The sequence below is a fragment of the Centropristis striata genome, chromosome 19 (genome assembly GCF_030273125.1).
Source record: "Centropristis striata isolate RG_2023a ecotype Rhode Island chromosome 19, C.striata_1.0, whole genome shotgun sequence".
NCBI lineage: Eukaryota > Metazoa > Chordata > Actinopteri > Perciformes > Serranidae > Centropristis > Centropristis striata.
The window spans coordinates 31,470,055-31,491,391 of record NC_081535.1 but is presented as its reverse complement, the minus strand read 5'-3'; the positions used below and the strand labels follow the sequence as shown (position 1 = coordinate 31,491,391).

General features: G+C 33.3%; 1 protein-coding gene across 2 annotated transcripts in view; it reads left to right on the top strand.

The window, feature by feature from the left end:
* ppp3ccb (protein phosphatase 3, catalytic subunit, gamma isozyme, b) overlaps positions 1–19,990 on the top strand; it is a 41,859-nt gene extending 21,869 nt beyond the window's left edge. The window contains exons 4-14 of one of the 2 annotated variants that reach the window (XM_059357431.1): positions 1,278–1,389; positions 2,896–3,041; positions 3,882–4,021; positions 6,157–6,234; positions 7,684–7,778; positions 7,905–8,030; positions 9,456–9,533; positions 10,732–10,816; positions 14,797–14,894; positions 16,986–17,012; positions 19,739–19,990. In XM_059357431.1, coding sequence (XP_059213414.1) covers positions 1,278–1,389; positions 2,896–3,041; positions 3,882–4,021; positions 6,157–6,234; positions 7,684–7,778; positions 7,905–8,030; positions 9,456–9,533; positions 10,732–10,816; positions 14,797–14,894; positions 16,986–17,012; positions 19,739–19,914 — 1,161 coding nt within the window. In that variant the 3' untranslated portion in view covers positions 19,915–19,990. Of the gene's footprint in view, positions 1–1,277; positions 1,390–2,895; positions 3,042–3,881; positions 4,022–6,156; positions 6,235–7,683; positions 7,779–7,904; positions 8,031–9,455; positions 9,534–10,731; positions 10,817–14,796; positions 14,895–16,985; positions 17,013–19,729 lie in introns of both variants that reach the window. The other variant, XM_059357430.1, reaches the window with a different exon arrangement.
* Positions 19,991–21,337: the final 1,347 nt, after the last annotated feature.

The following is a 21,337-nucleotide window of genomic DNA, read 5'->3' as shown; positions in this document are numbered from 1 at the left end:
GTGCGTCAGATTTCTCCTCTTCACTTTCTCTTCTCTTGGTCGTGTGAGACGACTGGAACCTCCGCTGCAACGTTTAATGAGAAAACACAAAGACCACGCAGCTCATAGTGTCACCTTTAACTGCAGAAGTCCTGCAGAGAAGTTTTACTGCTGAAGTCGTGCAAACACAACACTCGTTCTGCCCCACAAGCATGAGAAATGTATAAAACCTCTGTTGTTTATTTCATTTATAAGTTTACATTCTTACAATCTTTCCTATTTCTTTTGGTCATAAGAATACCCACAATCCTTGAGTTATTTTAAGACATTACATGTACATTACAATGTAAAAAACATATGGAATGCCATTTTAAACAATAATAAATCAATTTGGTTTTAAAAAAAATCTAATAAATTAATGAGGCAATAAATGTGTAAATATAATGTTGCAGAAGGAAATGGTATTAATTTCATTTTTATTTAAAATGATGAAAATAAAAATAGACTAATAAATATTTATTTATTAAACCGTATTTATACATTTAATATGAATGTTTATTTATATTGTTTTTATTTCAAAGGCATAAGTATTTATTTATTTTTTTAATGTTTTCTATTTTTTCACATAATTGACTCTTATAGTTCTAGTTTATTTATTTATTTGTTTGTTTTCTTATTACTAATTGATTCTTTTTTTTTTTTTAAAAACATGGGCATATTTATGTATTTTTGTTTTTTAATTCTTTAACTATTTTGACTAATTTATATATTTATATTTACATTTATTTATTACTTGATTTATTGTATTTGTTTTTATTTCAAAGGCGTATGTATTTATTTTCTTAATGTTTTGATTTTTTGTTGTTGTATATAGTTATAGTATATAGTTTATTTCCTAGGAATATTTATTTGTTTATTCTTTTCTTTTTTTCTGAACTTTGCTACCAAGACTTTTAAATATTTTTATAGTTGTATATAGTTGTATAGTTCATTTTTGTTTTTAAAACACAGGCATATTTATGTATTTATTTATTGTTTTCTATTATATTAAATATTTATAAATTAATATATTTTTTATCTCATAGGCACATTTATGAATGTATTTTCTTTAACTTTATTGACTCTTTTACATTTATTTATATATTAATTGCAATAAAAAGAAAAAAACAAAAACCATTTAATTTTGGGCTCATCCAGTTCAATAACAAGATAATATTACGTTTAGGGAAATACTGACATTATTAATAAAAGGATTAACCTGTGTGTGTGTGTGTGTGTGTGTGTGTGTGTTTCTGCAGTGTGTGCTCTACCTGTGGGCTCTGAAGATCAACCATCCCAACACGCTGTTCCTCCTCAGAGGAAACCACGAGTGCCGGCACCTCACAGAGTACTTCACCTTCAAACAGGAGTGTAAGAGTCTGTTTATCTTCAACAGTCAACAATCACCTCCTGACCTCTGACCTCCTGACCTCTGACAAGGGCTGGGGATGTGGACCAAAAGTCATATCCAGATATATATATATAGGCTGAATGTCGATATACGATACATATATCCCGATATTTTTATTGCAAAGTGTGAGCAAATGTTCAGTCAAAGACAAATATGACAATACGTCACTAGGCATGTCATGATAACACATTTTTTAGGACGATATATTCTCCCAGAAACCACGATAAACGATTTATTTCGTTTTATCGATGTTGTTTTAGTTTTATAACCATTTTAGAGCATGAAAATAATAATAATAACTTCATCCTTTTCCACAACAATGAATTTTTAAATCTCGAGAATATTAAACATTGGAATTGAAATGTGGAAAAGAAATATTAAAATATCCTAGATAAATAAAACATAAATAAATAAATAAACTACAACCAAAACAAATAGAATAGACTTTCAGGCTCTGAGATAAACATTATGTATTATATTATTTTATTATTAAAATAACATAAAACAGCTGGAATGGCTGCTTGGGAAATATATTTTTTTCGGCAGTTCGTGCTGCCTGTCAAACATTTGCAGCTTTACTTTAAACACAAAAAGTCACAAATGTAAACGACAATGTATTGAGTCCAGAAAAAAACTATCGTGTCCATTTTTATATATTGAACAATAAGTCGATATAGTAATTATTGTGACAAGCCCACATGTCACAAGTAGGTTTATTGAAACCGTTTATTTAAGTGAACATAAATACTGTATAAAAACAGGAGAACCTTTTTTTTAAAAAAATCAAAGCTCCATAAAGTGCACATTTAAATAAAAAATATCTTAAATGAAAATAGCCTATGAAATAAAATAAACCAATCTTTTTCTGAAATAAATATATTTATATGAGGAAATAATAACGAGCATTACAAAAGAACTAAACATGACAAACCCTAGTAAGGGCAGCATTTATATAGAAAGAAAGAAATATGTTAAGGTCAAGGTTACGTTTATTTCTAGAGCACCTTATATACAACCAAGGTTGACCAAAGTCATTTATTCAGTTTACATAACTGAATAACAACAACAAAAAATCCAATCCAATACAAGATACATAATTGAATAACAACAAACTCACAAATAAAAATAAAAGACAATTTCATCTAATAATATATGGCATGAGATGTACAATACAACATACAGAAACAACTTTCTTCTCACACAGGTTCGAAAGCCTGGGAGAAAAAATGAGTCTTAAGAGAAGATTTAAAATTGTCTTAAAAAGTCTTTGACGACTGGATATGCAGCGGTAAACTGTTCCACAGCTTAGGGGCAGCCACATCGCAAAAGAGCGATCGAATTTTGTTTTTTTAACTATATCAATATATGCGATATGGTCTAATTCCATATCACATTGAAAATATATTGGTATATTGCCCAGCCCTACCTCTGACCTCTGACTCTGTGTGTGTGTGTGTGTCCTGCAGGTAAAATCAAGTACTCTGAGCGTGTTTATGATGCCTGTATGGATGCGTTTGACTGCCTGCCGCTGGCCGCTCTCCTCAACCAGCAGTTCCTCTGCGTGCACGGAGGACTGAGCCCCGAGGTCACCTGTCTGGACGACATACGCAAGGTAACCCACGTCTCATATCTCTACCAATAATCTGATTATCTCCTCTGCATTAAACTCTGTTAGCACACATCACACGTTTAAGAGATGAGATATTCCTTTATTATTTATAGTCCCACTGCATGGTAATTATCAGTCTGTTTTATCAGGATAACAGAGCTTAAAAGTGTTTACTATGATGATGTTTGAATCTTTAACTGGAGTTTAGTTAAAGATAAAGAGACCTCTGCAGTGTGTTTCTCTCCTCTGGTTCGGTTTCTTCACTCTGAGGTTTATGAATAAATCTCCAGAATCTGTGAGGGAAAGAGCTGACACCTTTTTTTGTTTTTTCTTGTCAATATTACATTTTTTTCCTCATTTAAAAAAAAAAAAAAATTCCTTGTGAATTTGTAACTTTTGTTAAAAAAAAAAAAAAAAAAAAAAAAAAAAAAAAAATTCTCATACATTTGTATTTTTTGCTGTAAATTTATGATTTTTAACATTTTTCTCTTGCAACTTTAACATTTTTTTGTACATTTTTAACATTTTTCTCATACATTTCTTATTTATTTCTCATAAATGTGTAACTTTTATGCTGTAAATTTGTGATTTTTTTTCTCATACATTTTTTCTGGTGAGTATTTCATGTGGTGAAATTTGACCTTTCCTGTTGAATGTATTGTTGTGATCAAAAACTCACCAACAATACATTAAAGTGTAAAAAGTGTCAGCTCTTTTATCACAGATTCTGTCCAACAGACCAAGGAGAATCCACCCCCCCCCCCCCCAACTTGTGTAGTTTAAAGGTATGTAGTGTGTACTGGAGTGTCTCATCAATGTGTGTGTGTGTGTGTGTGTGTGCAGCTGGACCGGTTTAAAGAGCCTCCTGCCTTCGGGCCGATGTGCGACCTGCTGTGGTCGGACCCCGGCGAGGACTACGGCTCCGAGAAGACCCAGGAACACTTCTGCCACAACAGTGTGAGAGGCTGCTCTTATTTCTACAGGTAGGACCGGTCTCACTCTGCTGCTGCTGCTGCTGCTGCTGCTGCTGCAAATGTTTCCACAGTAAAACAGCAGCTCGGCCTGTTAATCTGAGCTGATTAAAGCTTTTTACAAACAATGGCTTATCTGTGGATAAGTGACCGCTGGCTAAATCCTGTCACACTGATACTGAAACTAAATATTAGCGTTCTCTGCTCTGTCTTAATATTTGTACTGGATGTGGCGTGTTGACTCCACGTGGAGGTCACAGCGAGCAGAGCTGCAGCTTTCACTGCTTCTCCTCACATTATTATGCTTATTGGCAGTTTCTGACTCGTTTCATTCTGCCTGTAAACACACAGTTAAAGGACACCAACATGGTTCACTTTATGTTTCACTCCGACTCACTGGATCAACAAAATACATGCAAAAAAAAACATAAAATCTGATTCATAGAAATGTTTTTTTACTCTCAGTGAAGAATTGTAAGTGCTCCAAATCTAACGAGGAGAACATCTAGTTCTATATTTATACTAAATATATTTGACCTTATCTCCAGTTTGTCTCTGTTTATTAAACTGACCTCATGGAGTTTGAAGCAGAACTTTAGAGGAAGCTGATGGCAGAAACACACTGCTGAAGGTTTTACAGCGTCATGTGACCCGATTAGAGACTGCAGAGGGTTCATTAAAATCATTTTTGCAGCTGCACTGCAACCCCAAACTTATCTAGAGTCCTGAATAAGAATTATTACAGCAGTTATTACCCTCAAATCAGAGATGCAGGGTTCCACGAGGCACTAACTTCAGACTGAAGCACTCTGTTGAGCATCACTCCACCCTAGAACTAAATATGCAGCTTGACCCCAGATCAAGTTCACGTTGGAGTGTCTAAAGTATTTTCTCTTTGTTACATTAAACGTCTTAAGAATCATCAGACAAATCTGAGAAACAGCAGGAGGCTCTGATGCCTGCATTTCCTTCTTTTGTTAAAGTGAAGTGTAAAAGTTCTAAGATAAGATAGAACTTTATTAATCCCAAAGGAAATTCTTGTTCCTTTTTTTTGGTCATTTTACATCATTTTTGTTGTTGGAATTTTACATCTTTTTTTCAACTTTACGTCTTGTTTTGGTCATTTTACATCTTTTTCTATAATTTTACGTCTTTTTTTGGTCATTTTGGTCATCTGGTTTCCGATTGCTCTAAAGTTACAAAAACAACCAAAATATAGGATAATATAAGAAAAACAATGAACAAAATAGGAAACAATATATAATGTAAATATGAATATAAATATAACAAAATAAAAATAAAGAATAAAGTGTTGGAGGAGTAGAGTGTGTAGAGTGCAGATGATGTGGCAAGGATGTAATAAATACAGACAAACGGATAAATAAAAACAGGATGTGACACAAATTATTACATGAATAATAGAATATAGAAACTATGTCTTGGCCTGGGCTCCTCCCTCTGAATGTAGACTTTGTACATTTTGAATGAATATCAGCTGATCTGCATGTTCAGACAGTCTGTTATTGACCTGGATGGTCCAGACAGAGCAACAAGCTGCTGGTGGTTTAGAAAGTTTAGAAGAATTTTCAGATCCACACAGAATCCACAATCCATTACCAAGATAAAGTAGAAATTATTTTTTTAAAAAGGTAGAAATTACCAAAAAAAAGTCAGAATTACCAGGAATATGTCAAAATTACCAGAGAAAAAAAAGTCAAAATTACTAGAAGAAAAGTAAAAAAATTACCAGCGAAAAAAGTCAAAGTTGCCAGAAAAAAGGCAAAATTACAAGAAAAAAAAGGCAAAATTACAAGAAAAAAAGGCAAAATTACAAGAAAAATTGTAGAAATTGTGCATCAGGATATGGTGTTGTGTCTTTTTTTCTGTTTGGTTCAGAAACATTTTCATCAGTGAAGTTCGTTGTTTGTGAAAGTTTGATAAAATGCTGCTGTTGCTGTCGTCCGACATGTTTGATATGAGTTCAGAGTGACTGACGAGCTTCTGCAGCCTCGACCTTAATTGATCTCTAATTTTAGCTCTTTTCAGCATGTCGTTGTCCTCCGCTGACGGAGAGACGAGCGAGCATCTCGTCCTGTTAAACATCCATGATAACTCTTCTTCTTCCTCTTCTTCTTCTGTGGTTTCAGTTACCCTGCAGTATGTGACTTCCTGATGAACAATAACCTGTTGTCTGTAATACGAGCACATGAAGCTCAGGATGCAGGGTGAGTCTCATTATTCTCTTTGTCTTATATGCTGTTTATATGTAGGCCTGTCACCATAACACACTTTTTAGAACGATATATTTTCCTAGAAACTGTCACGATAAACGATGGTATCGATGTTGTTTTAGTTTTTTAACCATATTAGAGCATAATTAGTTCATCCTTTTCCACCGCGATGAGTTTTTAAATCTCGAGAATATTCAACATTGGAATTGAAATGTGGAAAAGAAATATTAAAATATTCTAGATAAATAAATAAACTACAACCAAAACAAATAAAACAGACGTTCTTGTTTTTATTAATAATAAACATTCTTTCCTGTGTTATAAACACTCCTTGTCATTTCTGTCTGAATATTCAACAGTAAACATTAGAATTTTTCTCTTTTATTGGGCCTATTTATTTATTACATTAAGTGTCTCCTGTTATAAACATTCAGTTATTTCTGTCTTAAATATATTCAAAAAGAAATGACAGTAAACATAAGTTTTAGGTAATTCTCTTCTTGTTCGTTCATTACACTCAGTGTGTCTTTCTCCACAACAAAAACAGTCAAACGTTCCTCCTTCATATCAGAAACCAACTTCTTTATTCTGTTTCTTGAAAAATACCCAGAAAATTCAGTAACTGCACATAATAGACTCTAATATATTAGAGTTCAGTGAGAGGTTGGACCAGTGTGTCAGGTTGTCAGATTTTCAAAATTTTTATGTAATTGCTCCAATTTTCTCTGTATTTATTTATTCATTGAAATGGTTGGTTATGTGTTTCTCAGCTCTCAGTCTGCTTTGTGCTGCTGCAACGCTTCAATTTATCCTCACAGATCAATGAAGTCTTTATCAGATTATATAAGATATTCCTTTATTAGTCCACAACTGGGACGTTGACAGTGTTACTGCAGCAAAAATGGAAAGAAGCATCCATAAAATAACAATAAATGGTAAATATAAACCTGAAGAAATAATGAAATTAACAGTTTAAACAAGAAGAAATATGGAAATTAGGAACAATATGGAAAGATTCAACAGTTAAAAATGAACCATACCAAAATAAAATATCAAAAAATATTTATATTTCAAAATATAATAACACACCTGACTGCAGTATTATCTTATCCTTTTATCCTTATTATTTATCATATCTTTGTCTTTATTTGTATTATTCTTCATATTTTATCTGTTATTTATCTTCATTTTATCTTTATTATTCATTATATTTTTTATCTTTATCATATATTTATCTTATTTATCATGTTTTATCTTCATTATTTATCATTTTAAAATCTTATTTATCATATCTATATCTTTATTATTTGACATATCTTTATTATTATTATTTACCATATTTTTATCTTTATTGTTGATTATACATTTATATTTTTTATTTATCATATTTATAGTTTTATTATTGATCATATCTGTCCCTCTGTATGTGTTTATGTGCGTCAGGTATCGAATGTACAGGAAAAGTCAGACGACAGGCTTCCCCTCTTTAATTACAATCTTCTCGGCTCCTAACTACCTGGACGTGTACAATAACAAAGGTAAGAGAAGTGAAGGACGGGAAACCATGGCAACAGGTTGGAAACCTTGAAGCCCTGGCAACAGGAGACAGGAAGTGCATCACCAGGCAGAAAATGTTAATGTGTGTGTGTGTGTTTTGTCCTCAGCGGCGGTGCTGAAATATGAGAATAATGTGATGAACATCCGGCAGTTTAACTGCTCCCCTCACCCCTACTGGCTACCCAACTTCATGGACGTCTTCACCTGGTCTCTGCCCTTCGTGGGAGAGAAAGGTGAGACTTTGTGTGTGTGTGCGCGTGTATGCTGCAGAGTGTTAATGTGGTATAAATTACAAAAAAAAACAATTCATTTGGAGGCAGAAGTAAACAAACCCCATTAAACACGGCTGAAGGGTTTCACTTTTTAAATTAAATCTGTCCAGCAGATCCTGTTGAACCTATTGCATGTTGAAAACGGCGTCATAAAACTGCATTTAAATAAAGGTTCGCTATCTAAAACAACTAAAGTTGCCTCAGCAACAAACTGAGGCTTTCACTTTGAAGGAAAAAACAAAATAACAGCTCAGAGTTAAAGCCATCTTGTTTTGCTCCATTAAATCCGTTTTACCTTACCTTGAATCTCCATTCATTTTAAATCGTGTTTACATCACATCAGAGTTTGTCGACAAAAAGGACCGACCATGAGCCGCTAAAATGTAGACAATAGTGGGCCACCAACCAACCAACCCACCAATCCCACTCACCCTGCCAACCAATCTATCAAACAAACAACCCACCAATCCACTAACTCACCAACCAACCCACCAATCCTCCCACTCTCCCAACCAATCCACTAACCAACCAATCCACCAAACTCACCAACGCACCAATCCACTAACCCACCAATCAACCCACCGATCAAACCCACTCTCCCTGCCAATCCACTGATGCATCCACCAACCAATCAACTAACCCTTCAACCATTAACCCACCAACCAATCCGCCAACCCACCAACCAATCCACTTGCCCACCAACCAATTCAATAACCCATCAAACAACCCACCAACCAACCCACAGATCTACCCACTCTCCCTACCAATCCACCAACCAACCAATCCACTAACCAACCAACCAATCCACCCACTCTCCCTATCAATCCACTAACCCGCCAACTAATCCACTAACCAACCAACCAACTAATCCACTAACCCAACCAACCAACCAATCCATTAACCCACCAACCCACCAACCAATCCATTAACCCACCAACCCACCAACCAATCCACCAACCCACCAACCAATCCATTAACCCACCAACCCACCAACCAATCCATTAACCCACCAACCAATCCATTAACCCACCAACCCACCAACCAATCCGCTAACCCACCAACCAATCCACTAACCCACCAACCAATCCACTAACCAACCAACCAACCTTTTTTTAATTTTTGTTAGCTGGATACTCAACTTGAAACAAATATTCTGTGGTTCCAGCTTCTTTAATGTAAATATTTGCTGTTTTTTCTTTGTCATTGCTGCCTGTAACCTAAATATCTTCAGACTTTAGAGGGGACAGAATGAGCACTGCTGTGAGCTCTATTCAGTTTTTAATGGACCCTGAGAGTAAAGAAGAGTTGCAGCCGTCTGGTGTCTCTGTGTGTCTGTATGTTTGCAGCAGATGTTGAGCTTCTGTCTGAACTTGTGTTTTCCTGCAGTGACGGAGATGCTGGTGAACGTGTTGAACATCTGCTCTGACGACGAGCTGATGTCAGAGGGCGACGACACGTGTGAGGGTAAGAGGAAGTCACACCTCTCTCTCATCACACCTCCCTGTTTCTTCTTCATTAAAGACAGAAAACTGTTACTCACCAGGCTCAATCACACATACTACAGTTTGTCAGTTTGTCACCTTCATGTGTTCTGCTCATGTTATGAAAGCTCGTCTTGTTGTTGGACAAGACTTTAAACGACTGGTTCTTCTTCACTGCGTTCATGTCCACTTGTGTGTGATTTCTGGGTTGTGTTGCACAAGTCTGAAATTCATTTTTACATTATTATTCTTATTTCTATAAAAATATATATTTGCATGGTCATTTTTATTTATTTATTTCAAAATTATTTTTAAAAAGTGATTTTTCATTTTTTTTATAATTATTTTTTAAATCATTCTTAGTTTTTTTGCGAGAATCTTCACCAAACAAATATTTTTTCTTCTCTCTGTAGAAAATAATTTGTAGGTGTGAACCTACAAAAATATGACATTAATTAATTGATAAAATGTGACATGAATTAATATTTCAAAAATGTCATTTCAATTTAATTTGCTTCTTTCCTTATTTATTTACAGTTTTATCAAGTCCCCCATTTGTACATTTTTTTAATATATTTTTTCTTTTTAATTATATATTTATTGATTTTTAATAAATTTTTCTTACATTATTTTATTTATTTTAAATTTATATTTAATATTTATACATTTATCTTTATATTTTACCCCCTATTTCTCCAAATGTTATTTCTTTATTAATTTCTTTATGTATTTTTCTTTATTATACAAATGACAGGGTTCAAGTTCAAAGTGTAAAAAAAATACCAAAATAATATTAAAAATAAAATAGTTAATTGATCAAATGGGACATCAGTTAATATTTCTAAACTTTTTAATTTTCCTTTTTCATCTATTTCTTTTATTTGTTTTTAAATATTTCTTCATGCATATATGTTTTTATTTAATTTGAATATATCTTTATTTTCTATTCATTTGTATATTTCTGTATTATTTTCCTGTTATATTTACCGTTCGTCTATTTCTCCAAATTGTATTTCTTTATTATTTTCTTTATACATTTTTCATAATGATTAAAAACGTCAATATCACCAGTTAAAGTGAATCCTTGTTGCCGATTTATTTCTTCCTCTGAGCCAGCTAAGTCTGTGTGTTTTTCTGCCCTTTCTTCTCATTTTCTTCCCTCTGACTCGTCTGTTGTTTAGGAGGAGCTCCAGCTGTCAGGAAGGAGGTGATCAGAAATAAGATCCGGGCGATCGGGAAGATGGCTCGAGTCTTCTCTGTGCTCAGGTGTGTTTTCATCGCTGTGATTGAATTCTACATAAAAATAGATGTTGTTTCTTTAATGAGAGTGAAAGGGACGGTGAGAAAGAAGTAATGAGATTTAAATTGTCTCCTTTAATCTGCTGCTGTTTTCATCCTGATTGTGCATTTAGGTTTCACCCTCTTCTACATGTCCTCTTCTATATGCCCTCTTCTACATGTCCTCTTCTATAGGCCCTCTTCTATATGTCCTCTTCTATATGTCCTCTTCTATAGGCCCTCTTCTATAGGTCCTCTTCTATATGCCCTCTTCAACATGTCCTCTTCTATAGGCCCTCTTCTATATGTCCTCTTCTATATGTCCTCTTCTATAGGCCCTCTTCTATAGGTCCTCTTCTATATGCCCTCTTCTACATGTCCTCTTCTATAGGCCCTCTTCTATATGTCCTCTTCTATAGGCCCCCTTCTATAGGTCCTCTTCTATATGTCCTCTTCTATATGTCCTCTTCTATAGGCCCTCTTCTATAGGTCCTCTTCTATATGCCCTCTTCTACATGTCCTCTTCTATAGGCCCTCTTCTATAGGCCCTCTTCTATATGTCCTCTTCTATATGTCCTCTTCTATAGGCCCTCTTCTATAGGTCCTCTTCTATATGCCCTCTTCTACATGTCCTCTTCTATAGGCCCTCTTCTATATGTCCTCTTCTTACTCCCTCTGGACACCCTTGTGGCCAAAAACGCCTCATTGACTTCCATTCAAACCACATTTTTTAATCTCACTGCCGTTATGGTATAAAACCATGCATACTTTAATGTCAGCATTTTATTTTGAAGAAAATTAGTGATATTTGACATTTTCATTGTATTCCACCAAATTCAACCATTTTCCCATTGAAAAATGGAGAAAAAATATTGATGTATGGTGATTTAATATTTGCTTTCGTGGACAGTTTTTTCCACGAAGGTCACGAGAGGTTCGTAAATCTGAAGAGGGCATAAGGGTTAAAAAAAAACAACGCATAAAAATGTGTCTGTTTAAAGAGATTTAAAATAAAAGAAAATAAAACGACTTTAGATATGTACTCAAAATGTACTTGCGTACGATTATTATATAAAGTAAAAATAGTGATGAATGCAATTACAGCATCTTGCTTATAATAATTTTAAATAGTTTTGAAAGATGCTCTTTTTTTAAGTTACATCAGACAAATAGAAAATGGAAAAAAGAAAACAAGAATACACAACGTACACAGATGCACTTAAAATAATTAATTATAAACTCAGGTAAAATAAAATAAGTAGTTACAATAGCAATTATAGATAATTGCCAGTAATAAACAATCTATGTTCAAACGATTGTTAATATAGTGAATTATTTTACAGTTTAAGAATTTTAAAGTTTTTTTTTTTTTTTTTTGGTAGATGTGATTTATTTAAAGATTATTTTTTCTTACTGTCAAGGAATGAAAATAACTTTAAAATAACAAATATTGTAAAATAATAGTAAAATAACAACAAATACTGTAAAATAACTAGAGTAACAATAAACTAACAAATACAGTAAATAATAGTAAACTAACTGTAGAATAACAACAAATACTGTAAAATAACAACAAATACTGTAAAATAACAACAAATACTGTAAAATTACAACAAATACTATAAAATTACAACAAATACTGTAAAATAACAACAAGCAATGTAAAATAACAACAGATACTGTAAAATAACAGTCAGATGAATGAAAAAAAGAAGGCGTCCAATAATTCAAGTTGCAGGAGGTTTTTGCCTGCTGCCTGCTGTGGAGCTGCTCCCACATCTTTTTTTTTTCTGTGTGCTCCACTTCAGTTTAAGGCTAATGACTTCTTCTTGATTTACACTCTGCGTCCTCTTTAATCTGTGGAAGTGTGTCAGGATCATTTGTCCTTTACTGATGACTGATCCTGTTCTGGAGTTATTTTAAACATTACACAAACCTGATCTGCACTTTCTCCCAAACTTCTTATTTTATTGGTGAGTTGATTGGGATAATATCACAGCAGGCTCTTCATCTGTTCTGCTTTTGCTCTGCCAGTAACAGCAACATTATTACATAAAAAATAATCATAATACCGCCAATTATGCCAAGTCAACAACAACAACATGGATTATTACATAACTGAAAACAGAAGTAATGTTTTTTATTTATTAAAGCGTGTTAGTAGTAGCTGAAGTGATCATACTGATGGAATTAAATAAATAAATTGTCATTATTAGTTTGAGTAATAAATTAAATTACATTTTGTTCAAACTATTGTTAATATAGTGAATTTTGGTAGATTTGATTATTTATTTTTACTGTCGAGGAATTTAATGAATGATTCATTTGAGAAATAAGATGCATGAAAAAATAGGGGAAAATAGAGATTTAAAAGAAAATAATACAGTAAGTGTACATATGCACTCAAAATGCATTTGTAGATTAAGTATAATATAATTATATCAGTAAAATAGAAAGTAATGAAAGCAAATATAGAATATTGTTCATAATAAATCTAAATAAATCCACTATATTAACTGTTTAATATTAATACAGATTTAAAGGTAGTTTTTCTTTTGGTAAAGATGTTGAGTCATGAAGTTTTTTTTTTTTTTATTATGTAACAGATATAGAGAATACAATCAAAGAAGCAGGTGTACAAGTGAACAATAGTCCTGTAATACACAGTAAAAAATAAAACTGAAGAATGAATAAATTTAATTTATTATTGATTTAGTTTTAATCTTCAGATGACTCAGTTATTAATCGGCTGCATCTGGACCTTTATTTTAAATTATTTCTTTTCACTGGTGAGCTCAGAAAGAGACAAACTGTCCTCATCTGCTCAAACTGCTTTATATGGAAGAGAAGCAGCAACACGTAACATTTAACAAAAAGCCGCCCACACACCTGAGGAGAGCCAACACACACACACACACACACACACACACACAGCCTGCAGTTTCTTTTGGACGTGGAGAGATCTCAGGTCATTATATTATACAGTGTTTATTATTTTTAGTGTTATTTTATTCAATATTTGAAGAGTTGATTTGCAACAGACAAAAACGTATTTTTACAATGAATAAACCAAAACCATTTAGTTAGATTTTCCTAGATTGCACAGTTTCAATACATGATTTAGGACAATTAAAAAAAACCTTTGACTGGTATTTCCTGGATTTTACCAAAATAAGATTAAAAGATTTAGTAAAAATGTTAAAGTGGATATTTGTTTTTGTAAATGAAGCCTTAAATTGTCTCTCAGATTTTGCAATACTTGCTTTTATTGTTCATTTTTATCTTTATTTCTTCCTTTTGGTCTGCACTCTTTAATGAGGTCCTTTGGAAATCAGAAATTAACTGAGACCTTTCAAACAAAAAGGAGTTTGTGACCGAGTTGGACGATGGCAGGCTAAAGAACGGTTAATGCTCTACCTTTTAATTAATGCAAATATAGCATCTTGATTATTATGATTTTTAAATCATTTTGAAAGATGTTCTTTTTTTAAGTTTCATCAGACAAATAAAAAATGTAAAAAAAAGTGGAGACTTAAAATAAAACAAGACTACCCAAAACTTACACAGATGTACTTAAAATTATTAATTGTATACTAAAGTAAAATGAAATGAATTGTAAAAAAGAAATTTACAGTTTAAGAATTTAAAAGTATTTTCTTTTTGGTAGATTTGTTTTTTTAAAGCTTTTTCTTACTGTCGAGGAATGAAAATAACTGTAAAATAACGGTTTTAAACAAAACCGTAAAAAAACAAATACTGTAAAAATAACTAAATAACTTTAAAATAACAGCATTTAAAAATAGTTAGCAACTTAGCATAGTAAACAACATCATCATCTGCATACAAATTGAGGTATATTCATCCAAAGTCAAACTTTGAACCCCAACAGCAGTTTTCACCTTTTCCTGTATGGTCTTTAGTTTTTCAACATTTAGAACTACTCATTTGTTTTCTTTGTGTGTGTGCAGAGAGGAGAATGAGAGTGTGTTACAGCTGAAGGGGCTGACCCCGACAGGAACGCTGCCCGTGGGAGTTTTGTCCGGAGGTCGGCGAACTCTTCAAAGCGGTGAGTGCGAGCGCAGCCGAGCATCCCACCAGAACACTAACACTCAGAGTGGAGCTGACACTAACTCCCTGTGCCTGCACTCACACTGAGACTAACCCTGAGCAGCACACACACACACACACACACACAGACAAACAGGGACACGATAATGTCAAGTGGTAGCCTCCAACATCTCCCCCATGCTGCCCTTTAACGACAAACAAGCACACAACCAACCAATAAATGAATGTCAGGGATAATAACAATGTGTCTGTTTTATTCCAAGTGTTAATATAGTCAATTCATTTACAGTTTCATCATTTAAAGGTCGCTCTTTTTGGTAAAGACTCTTACTGAAAGAGACAAAAAAATGTCTGTAGAAAATTATTTGTAGGCGTGAACAAACAAAAATTTGAAATGAATTAATTGATTAAATGTGACATACATTAATATTTCAAAAATGTTTTATCTGTTTTATCACTTCCCCTTTTTATCCATTTTTTAAAATTAAGTTTTCCTTTTTACTTATATATTTTTTATTAATTCTTACATTATTTTATTTTTTTAACTTATATTTAATATTTATAAATTCTTTTTTTAGTTATTCTTTATGCATATCTTCTTTATTATGCAAATAACGGGGCTGTCATTCAAAGTGTAAAAGATAAAGTAGTTGATTGATATAATGGGACATTAATTAATATTCCAAAACTAATTTGCTTCTTTATTTATTGACTATTTTATTAACTCCCTTATTAATTTTTGTATTGAATTTTCAACTGATGATAAACATGTGTCTGTTTTATTCCAACAAGTGTTAATATAGTGAATTAATTTACAGTTTCATCATTTAAATGATGTTCTTTTTGGTAAGGACTTGAGTTACTGAAAGAGACAGAAAATGAGATGTAAAATAAAAGAATACACAATAAGTGCTGATATGTACTCAAAATGTACTTGTAGAAAAAAACAATTAATTATAAAAAGTAAAATTGCAAAAGGTGATGAAAATAAATACAGCATCTTGCATATAATAATTTTAAAATAATTTTGAAAGATGCTTGTGTTTTAAGTTACATCAGACAAATAGAAAATGGGAAAAAAGAAGAAACTTAAAATAAAACAAGAATACACAATACACACACACAGATGCACCTAAAATGATTAATTATAAACTCAAATAAAATAAATTAATTTGCAGTTTAAGAGTTAGTTTTTTTTAAGGCAGATTTTATATTATTTAAAGATTTTTTTTCATACTGTTGATGAATGAAAATAACTGTAAAATAGTTGCAAAATTAACTATAAAGAATGATTCCTTTGTGACCAATTAGATGCATCAAAAAGGTGAAAAAATAGATTATATATAATTATAATATGTAATTAAATAAGTAAAATAGAAAGTGATGAAATCAAATATAGCATATTGCTTATAATAAATATAAATAAATCCACTTTATTAAAAGTAGTTTGAAAATACATTAATAAAGATTTAAAGGTAGTTTTTCTTTTGGTAAAGATTTTGAGTTATTAAAACATGTTTTTTTAAATTATGTAAGATATATAGAAAATAAAATTAAAGAAAGAATTTAAAAAAGGAAACAATAATGTAGAATAAGTATCCAGATTATAGACTTCAGAACAAAGAAGTTCCTGTCTTTTAAAAATATCAATAAAAACGTCATGATCAGCTTCATTACTTCAATATGTTTTCTTAGATTTCGTGTTTCTTCAGACTTCAGTTCTTGGATGTTCAGTTTGCAGCAGCTGAAGTAAATGAAAGTTAAAAAAAAAATAAACAAACTAATAAAACTTAAACTTTCAGAACCACTTGAACTGTGCATGATAAGGGAAGTTATTTTTACTGATGTTTCCTGTGTTTAAAGCAGCATGGTGTCAACACTTTATTCACACATTTAATTCCTCTAACAAACCCTGATGATGATGATTATCTTATTATTATTTATGGTAATTGTTACTGTCTAGCTGTGCTGCATTGTATGATGTTAACAGACTGATAACGTGACTGACTGGATGCATTTGATATATAACGTTCCCACTCTCTCTCCATTGGTTTTTTTTCGCATGGCACTTCTACTCACGCTTACACAGCCACCGTAGAGGCAGAAGAGGCACGAGGTACGCAACCATCTCTCTCTCCTCTACCTGTGTGTGTGTGTGTGTGGTGCGTGTGTGTGTGTGTGTGTGTGTGTGTGCGTGCGTGCGTGTGTGTGCGTGCGTGTTTGTTTAACTCTCTGATCCAGTGACTGTTGATGCTTTAAAAATGTTTGATTTTGTGTCAAAAAGAGTTGCACTTAAAGGGCCAGTTTTCCCTAAATCCTGTTGTTCTAATGCAGAGAAAATGTTGAAATTAGTATTCAATGAAGGAATTTTCATATTCAAACTTTAAATCCTCTGAACCCCAACAAACAGTTTCAGGGCCTTTCACCTTATCCTTTATGGTTTTTAGTTTTTCAACATTTCACCAGTTTGAAATAATTTATTTTTTAAATAACATTAAGTTAGTAAACAACAGCATCATCTGCATACAAGTGGATGTTTGTGCATCCAAAGAAAAACTTTAAACCCTCTGAACCCCAACAAACAGTTTGAGTTTTTTTGTGTTCTTGTGGTAACAAGTCTACTCTATTTCAAAGTGGTTCTAAATGAAACAGATTTATACTCATTTATTTTTTAAACAACAGCATCATCTGCATACAAGCGGATGTTCGTTTGTCCAAAGAAACACTTTGGATGAACAAACCGTTTCAGACCGTTTTTTTGATTCACATCGCTTTTTCCTGAATGGTCTTGAGTTTTTCAACATTTAGAACCACTTTGAAATTATTTGTTTTCTGAATAACGTTAAGCTTCTCTGAGGTGATGCAGAATAATAAACAACAGCATCATCTGCATACAGAAGGATGTTTGTTTGTCCAAAGTAATTTTAACTTTTCACCTTCTGAACCCCAACACGTTTTTTGCACGTGTCCTCGTTTTTCCTCTGTAATATTTAAAATATATATAAAATGTATAAATCCTGCAGCTCTATAGAAACAGCAAAAACGTGTCTAGAAGTACAGAGAACTCAAACAAAACTAATATGAATTTATAAACAACATAACTAGTTTTTCAGCATTTAGAACCACTTTTATATAATTCGTTTTTTTTAAATGTTAAGATTGTAAACAACTGTATCATCTGCATAAAAGTGGACGTTTGTTCCTCCAAAGTAAAATTTTGAATGTTTTTAACCCCAACAAACCTTTTAGTGTTTTTAAAAAAAAAATAGTGTATATTTTAAAAAAACCAAAACCTTATTTGTTCTTCGTACATTTCTTAATGTTGAAAAGCAAATTATTGCATTTTTGGAGGCAGTGTTTGTAAGACTAACAGTGTTTTGGCTCTTTAATGAACGTCTGTTTCTTTGTTTTCATGCTGTCCTCGTCCTGTTTCTGAAGTAAGTTTTCTCTGCTGTTCCAACCAGCTCCCAGTCTTCTGTTTACTTCAACATATATGTTGTGCATTGCAATATAGACCAAAAATATCCCAAAATTATTGATTTTGCTTATCCTGCCCACAAACAAAATCATCTGCCTATTTTTTGTTTTCTGCCCGTTTTTCACAGATTAAAAAAATCTTTGAAAGGATCCTGGCAGGAAAGAAAAAAAATTGAATTATAAAATTCGATGGCATTGACTTCTTTTTAGACTATAGTTCTTACAAATCATCCAAAATAATCAGAATTGGTACGTCCAAAGAAAAGCTATCCAGGAAAATAGCAGTCAGTGTTAGTAGGGCTGGGCAATAATTCAATAGAACAATTCACCTTCTTTCATCTGCAACATATGATAATAAAAACAAATATTGATATATTATAATAGAAAATGACTTCTGGCTGGGTGATACGACAATATATATCACATGAACAATATAAACAAGCTTGTTGTTTATATTATTCTATAATGTTTGTATCGAAATTCCAGAAACCAGCAGCCGATTGTGTTACAGCAAGTTAACGTCATTTAGATTCCACTTTAGGTTCTGATCCTTGTTGTGGTAACACTCAGCATGGAGCAGTGGCGGAAGAAGTATTCAGATCCCTTACTGTAGTAAAAGTACTAATACCACACTGTGAAATTACTCCACTACAAGTAAAAGTCCTGCATTCAAAACTTACTGAAGTAAAAGTACAAAAGTATCGGCATCAAAATGTACTTAAAGTATCAAAAATAAAAGTGTTTGTTTTGCAGAATGAACCCACTCAGATTGTTTATATATATATATGTATACATATATATGTATGCATATATTTTACTGGATGATTATTATTGATGCACTATGTAATCATAAAAGCATTATATTCTTAACACACTGTAATGTGGTTTAATTTAAACAAATGTCACTTAAATCACTTTACTATCATGTTTTTGTATTAAACCTGAAAAGTGCCCAGCTCTATGACAGTGCAGCTAGAAGTACAGAGAAATCAATTAATTAAAATGACAAAAAACATAACTTTAGTTTTTCCAATTTTAAATAATGTTAAGATTGTAAACAACAGTATCATCTGCATAGAAGCGGACGTTTGTTCGTCCAAAGTAAAAGTTTTAATGTTTTTAACCCCAACAAACCTTTTTGGTTCTTTAGGTTCTGGTCCTTGTTGTTGTGCGAACACTCAGTATGGAGCATAAAAAACAGGCTTTACCATGAAGTTATTTCATATAGAAAACATGCTGTATCTTGATATACAATCATTGTATACAGACGGATTGTTGAGCGGCTGAGGTTTAACTCAGCATGTTGGTGATCTGGCTGCTGGTTCAGACTCTGACGTGTGTCCTGTTTCCTCGCAGCCATTCAAGGCTTCAACCCGCAGCACAAGATCCAGAGCTTCGAGGAGGCTCGAGGTCTGGACCGCATCAACGAGAGGATGCCCCCCCGCCGCGACAGCAAGCAGCAGGAGGCCGTCCCCTCCCTCAACAACCTGCCGGCCAGCACCGGACCCCCAGACAAGAACGGCACCAACGCACAGGCCTAAACCCTCTCCTCCTGCTCCTCCTCTCCTCCTCTCTTCACCTTCTCCTCACCTCCTCCTGCTCCTGCTCTCCTCCTCCTACTCCCCTCTCCTTCTTCCTCCTCCTCCCCTCACCTCCTCCCTCACATCCTCCCTCACCTCCACTCCTCTCCTCTTCCCTCACCTCCTCCTCTTCTCCTCCCCTCTCCTTTCCTCTCCTCTCCTCTCCTCCCCTCACCTCCTCCTCCTCCCCTCCTCTCACCTTTAAGAGCTGGAGAGGAGGCGGTTCAGTCCGAGCGACTCTCACCACGCTTAATTTATTTTATCATCTTATTAATATCATAGTTTCAGACTGAACAGAATAAATCTCAAAGCGTTCGTGGTTTGCTGAAGGCGATCAGTCCAATCAAGCAAATCCATTTTATATGATCATAATAATAATAATAATAATAATCAGGAGGCCACGGCGCCTTTTCTTTCTATCAGCGTTTTATTTTGGCGGGGGAGGAAGTGACGCTCCATTCAAACGCTGTGTTCGTGCCCGCACACACACACACACACACACACACACACAGACACACAGACACACAGACACACACACACACACATGCACACACACATACATGCACACAGGATCAGCATAAAGTCCATCCTTTCTTATGCCAATGATAGTGTGACTGAGCTCCTCGGAGCGAGTATTGACATTTATATTATTATTATATATGTATATTTTAATTGTTCCCTCTTTTCAATGTGATGTTTTTTTTTTTTTGTTTTTTTTTTTTTTTGTTTTTTACAACACATAGATTTAGGCTTAATTATCCGGACGGGCTGGGTTTAAGGGTTTTTTTCCGCTTTATTACAACAAAGTCTTTGAGCGTTGAAGCTGATTATCGACGCTGGAAATCTGAACTCAAGGGTCACTTACTGACTTACAGAAAATGCTGAAAAAGTCCTTTAAAAAAATAATAAAATTTTAAGTGGCAAAACCAAAATTTTGGGCAATTTTTTCCAGGAAAAGGGATTATTAAATCGTCGTTATTTTGAATGTTAACTGTAACCACGAGTTCAGATTTTCATGTCGAGCTATTTTTTTCATCAGTTCTGAAAACATTTTACTCAACAAATAAAAATCTGAGAAACGTTCAGATAGACAAACAAAGTGTCAGAAACCCGAGAGGAGCCGAGACCAGAACGATTTCTCAGCTGGAACAATAGTAAGAATAATAACAGAATAGTTAAAAACATCCTTAAAAATAATCTGTGGAACTGGTGAGGAAAATAAACTTTGCCAGATGAAATAAATAATAAAATGTAAGGTGATTTTTTGTTTTTGCCAGGAGAGAAAATTGTCACGGGGAATATATATATATATTATTTTTGTTAGGTTTTTCTTTTTTTTTCCAAATGCAAAAAAAATGTTCCAGATGAGGAAAAAATAATTCTG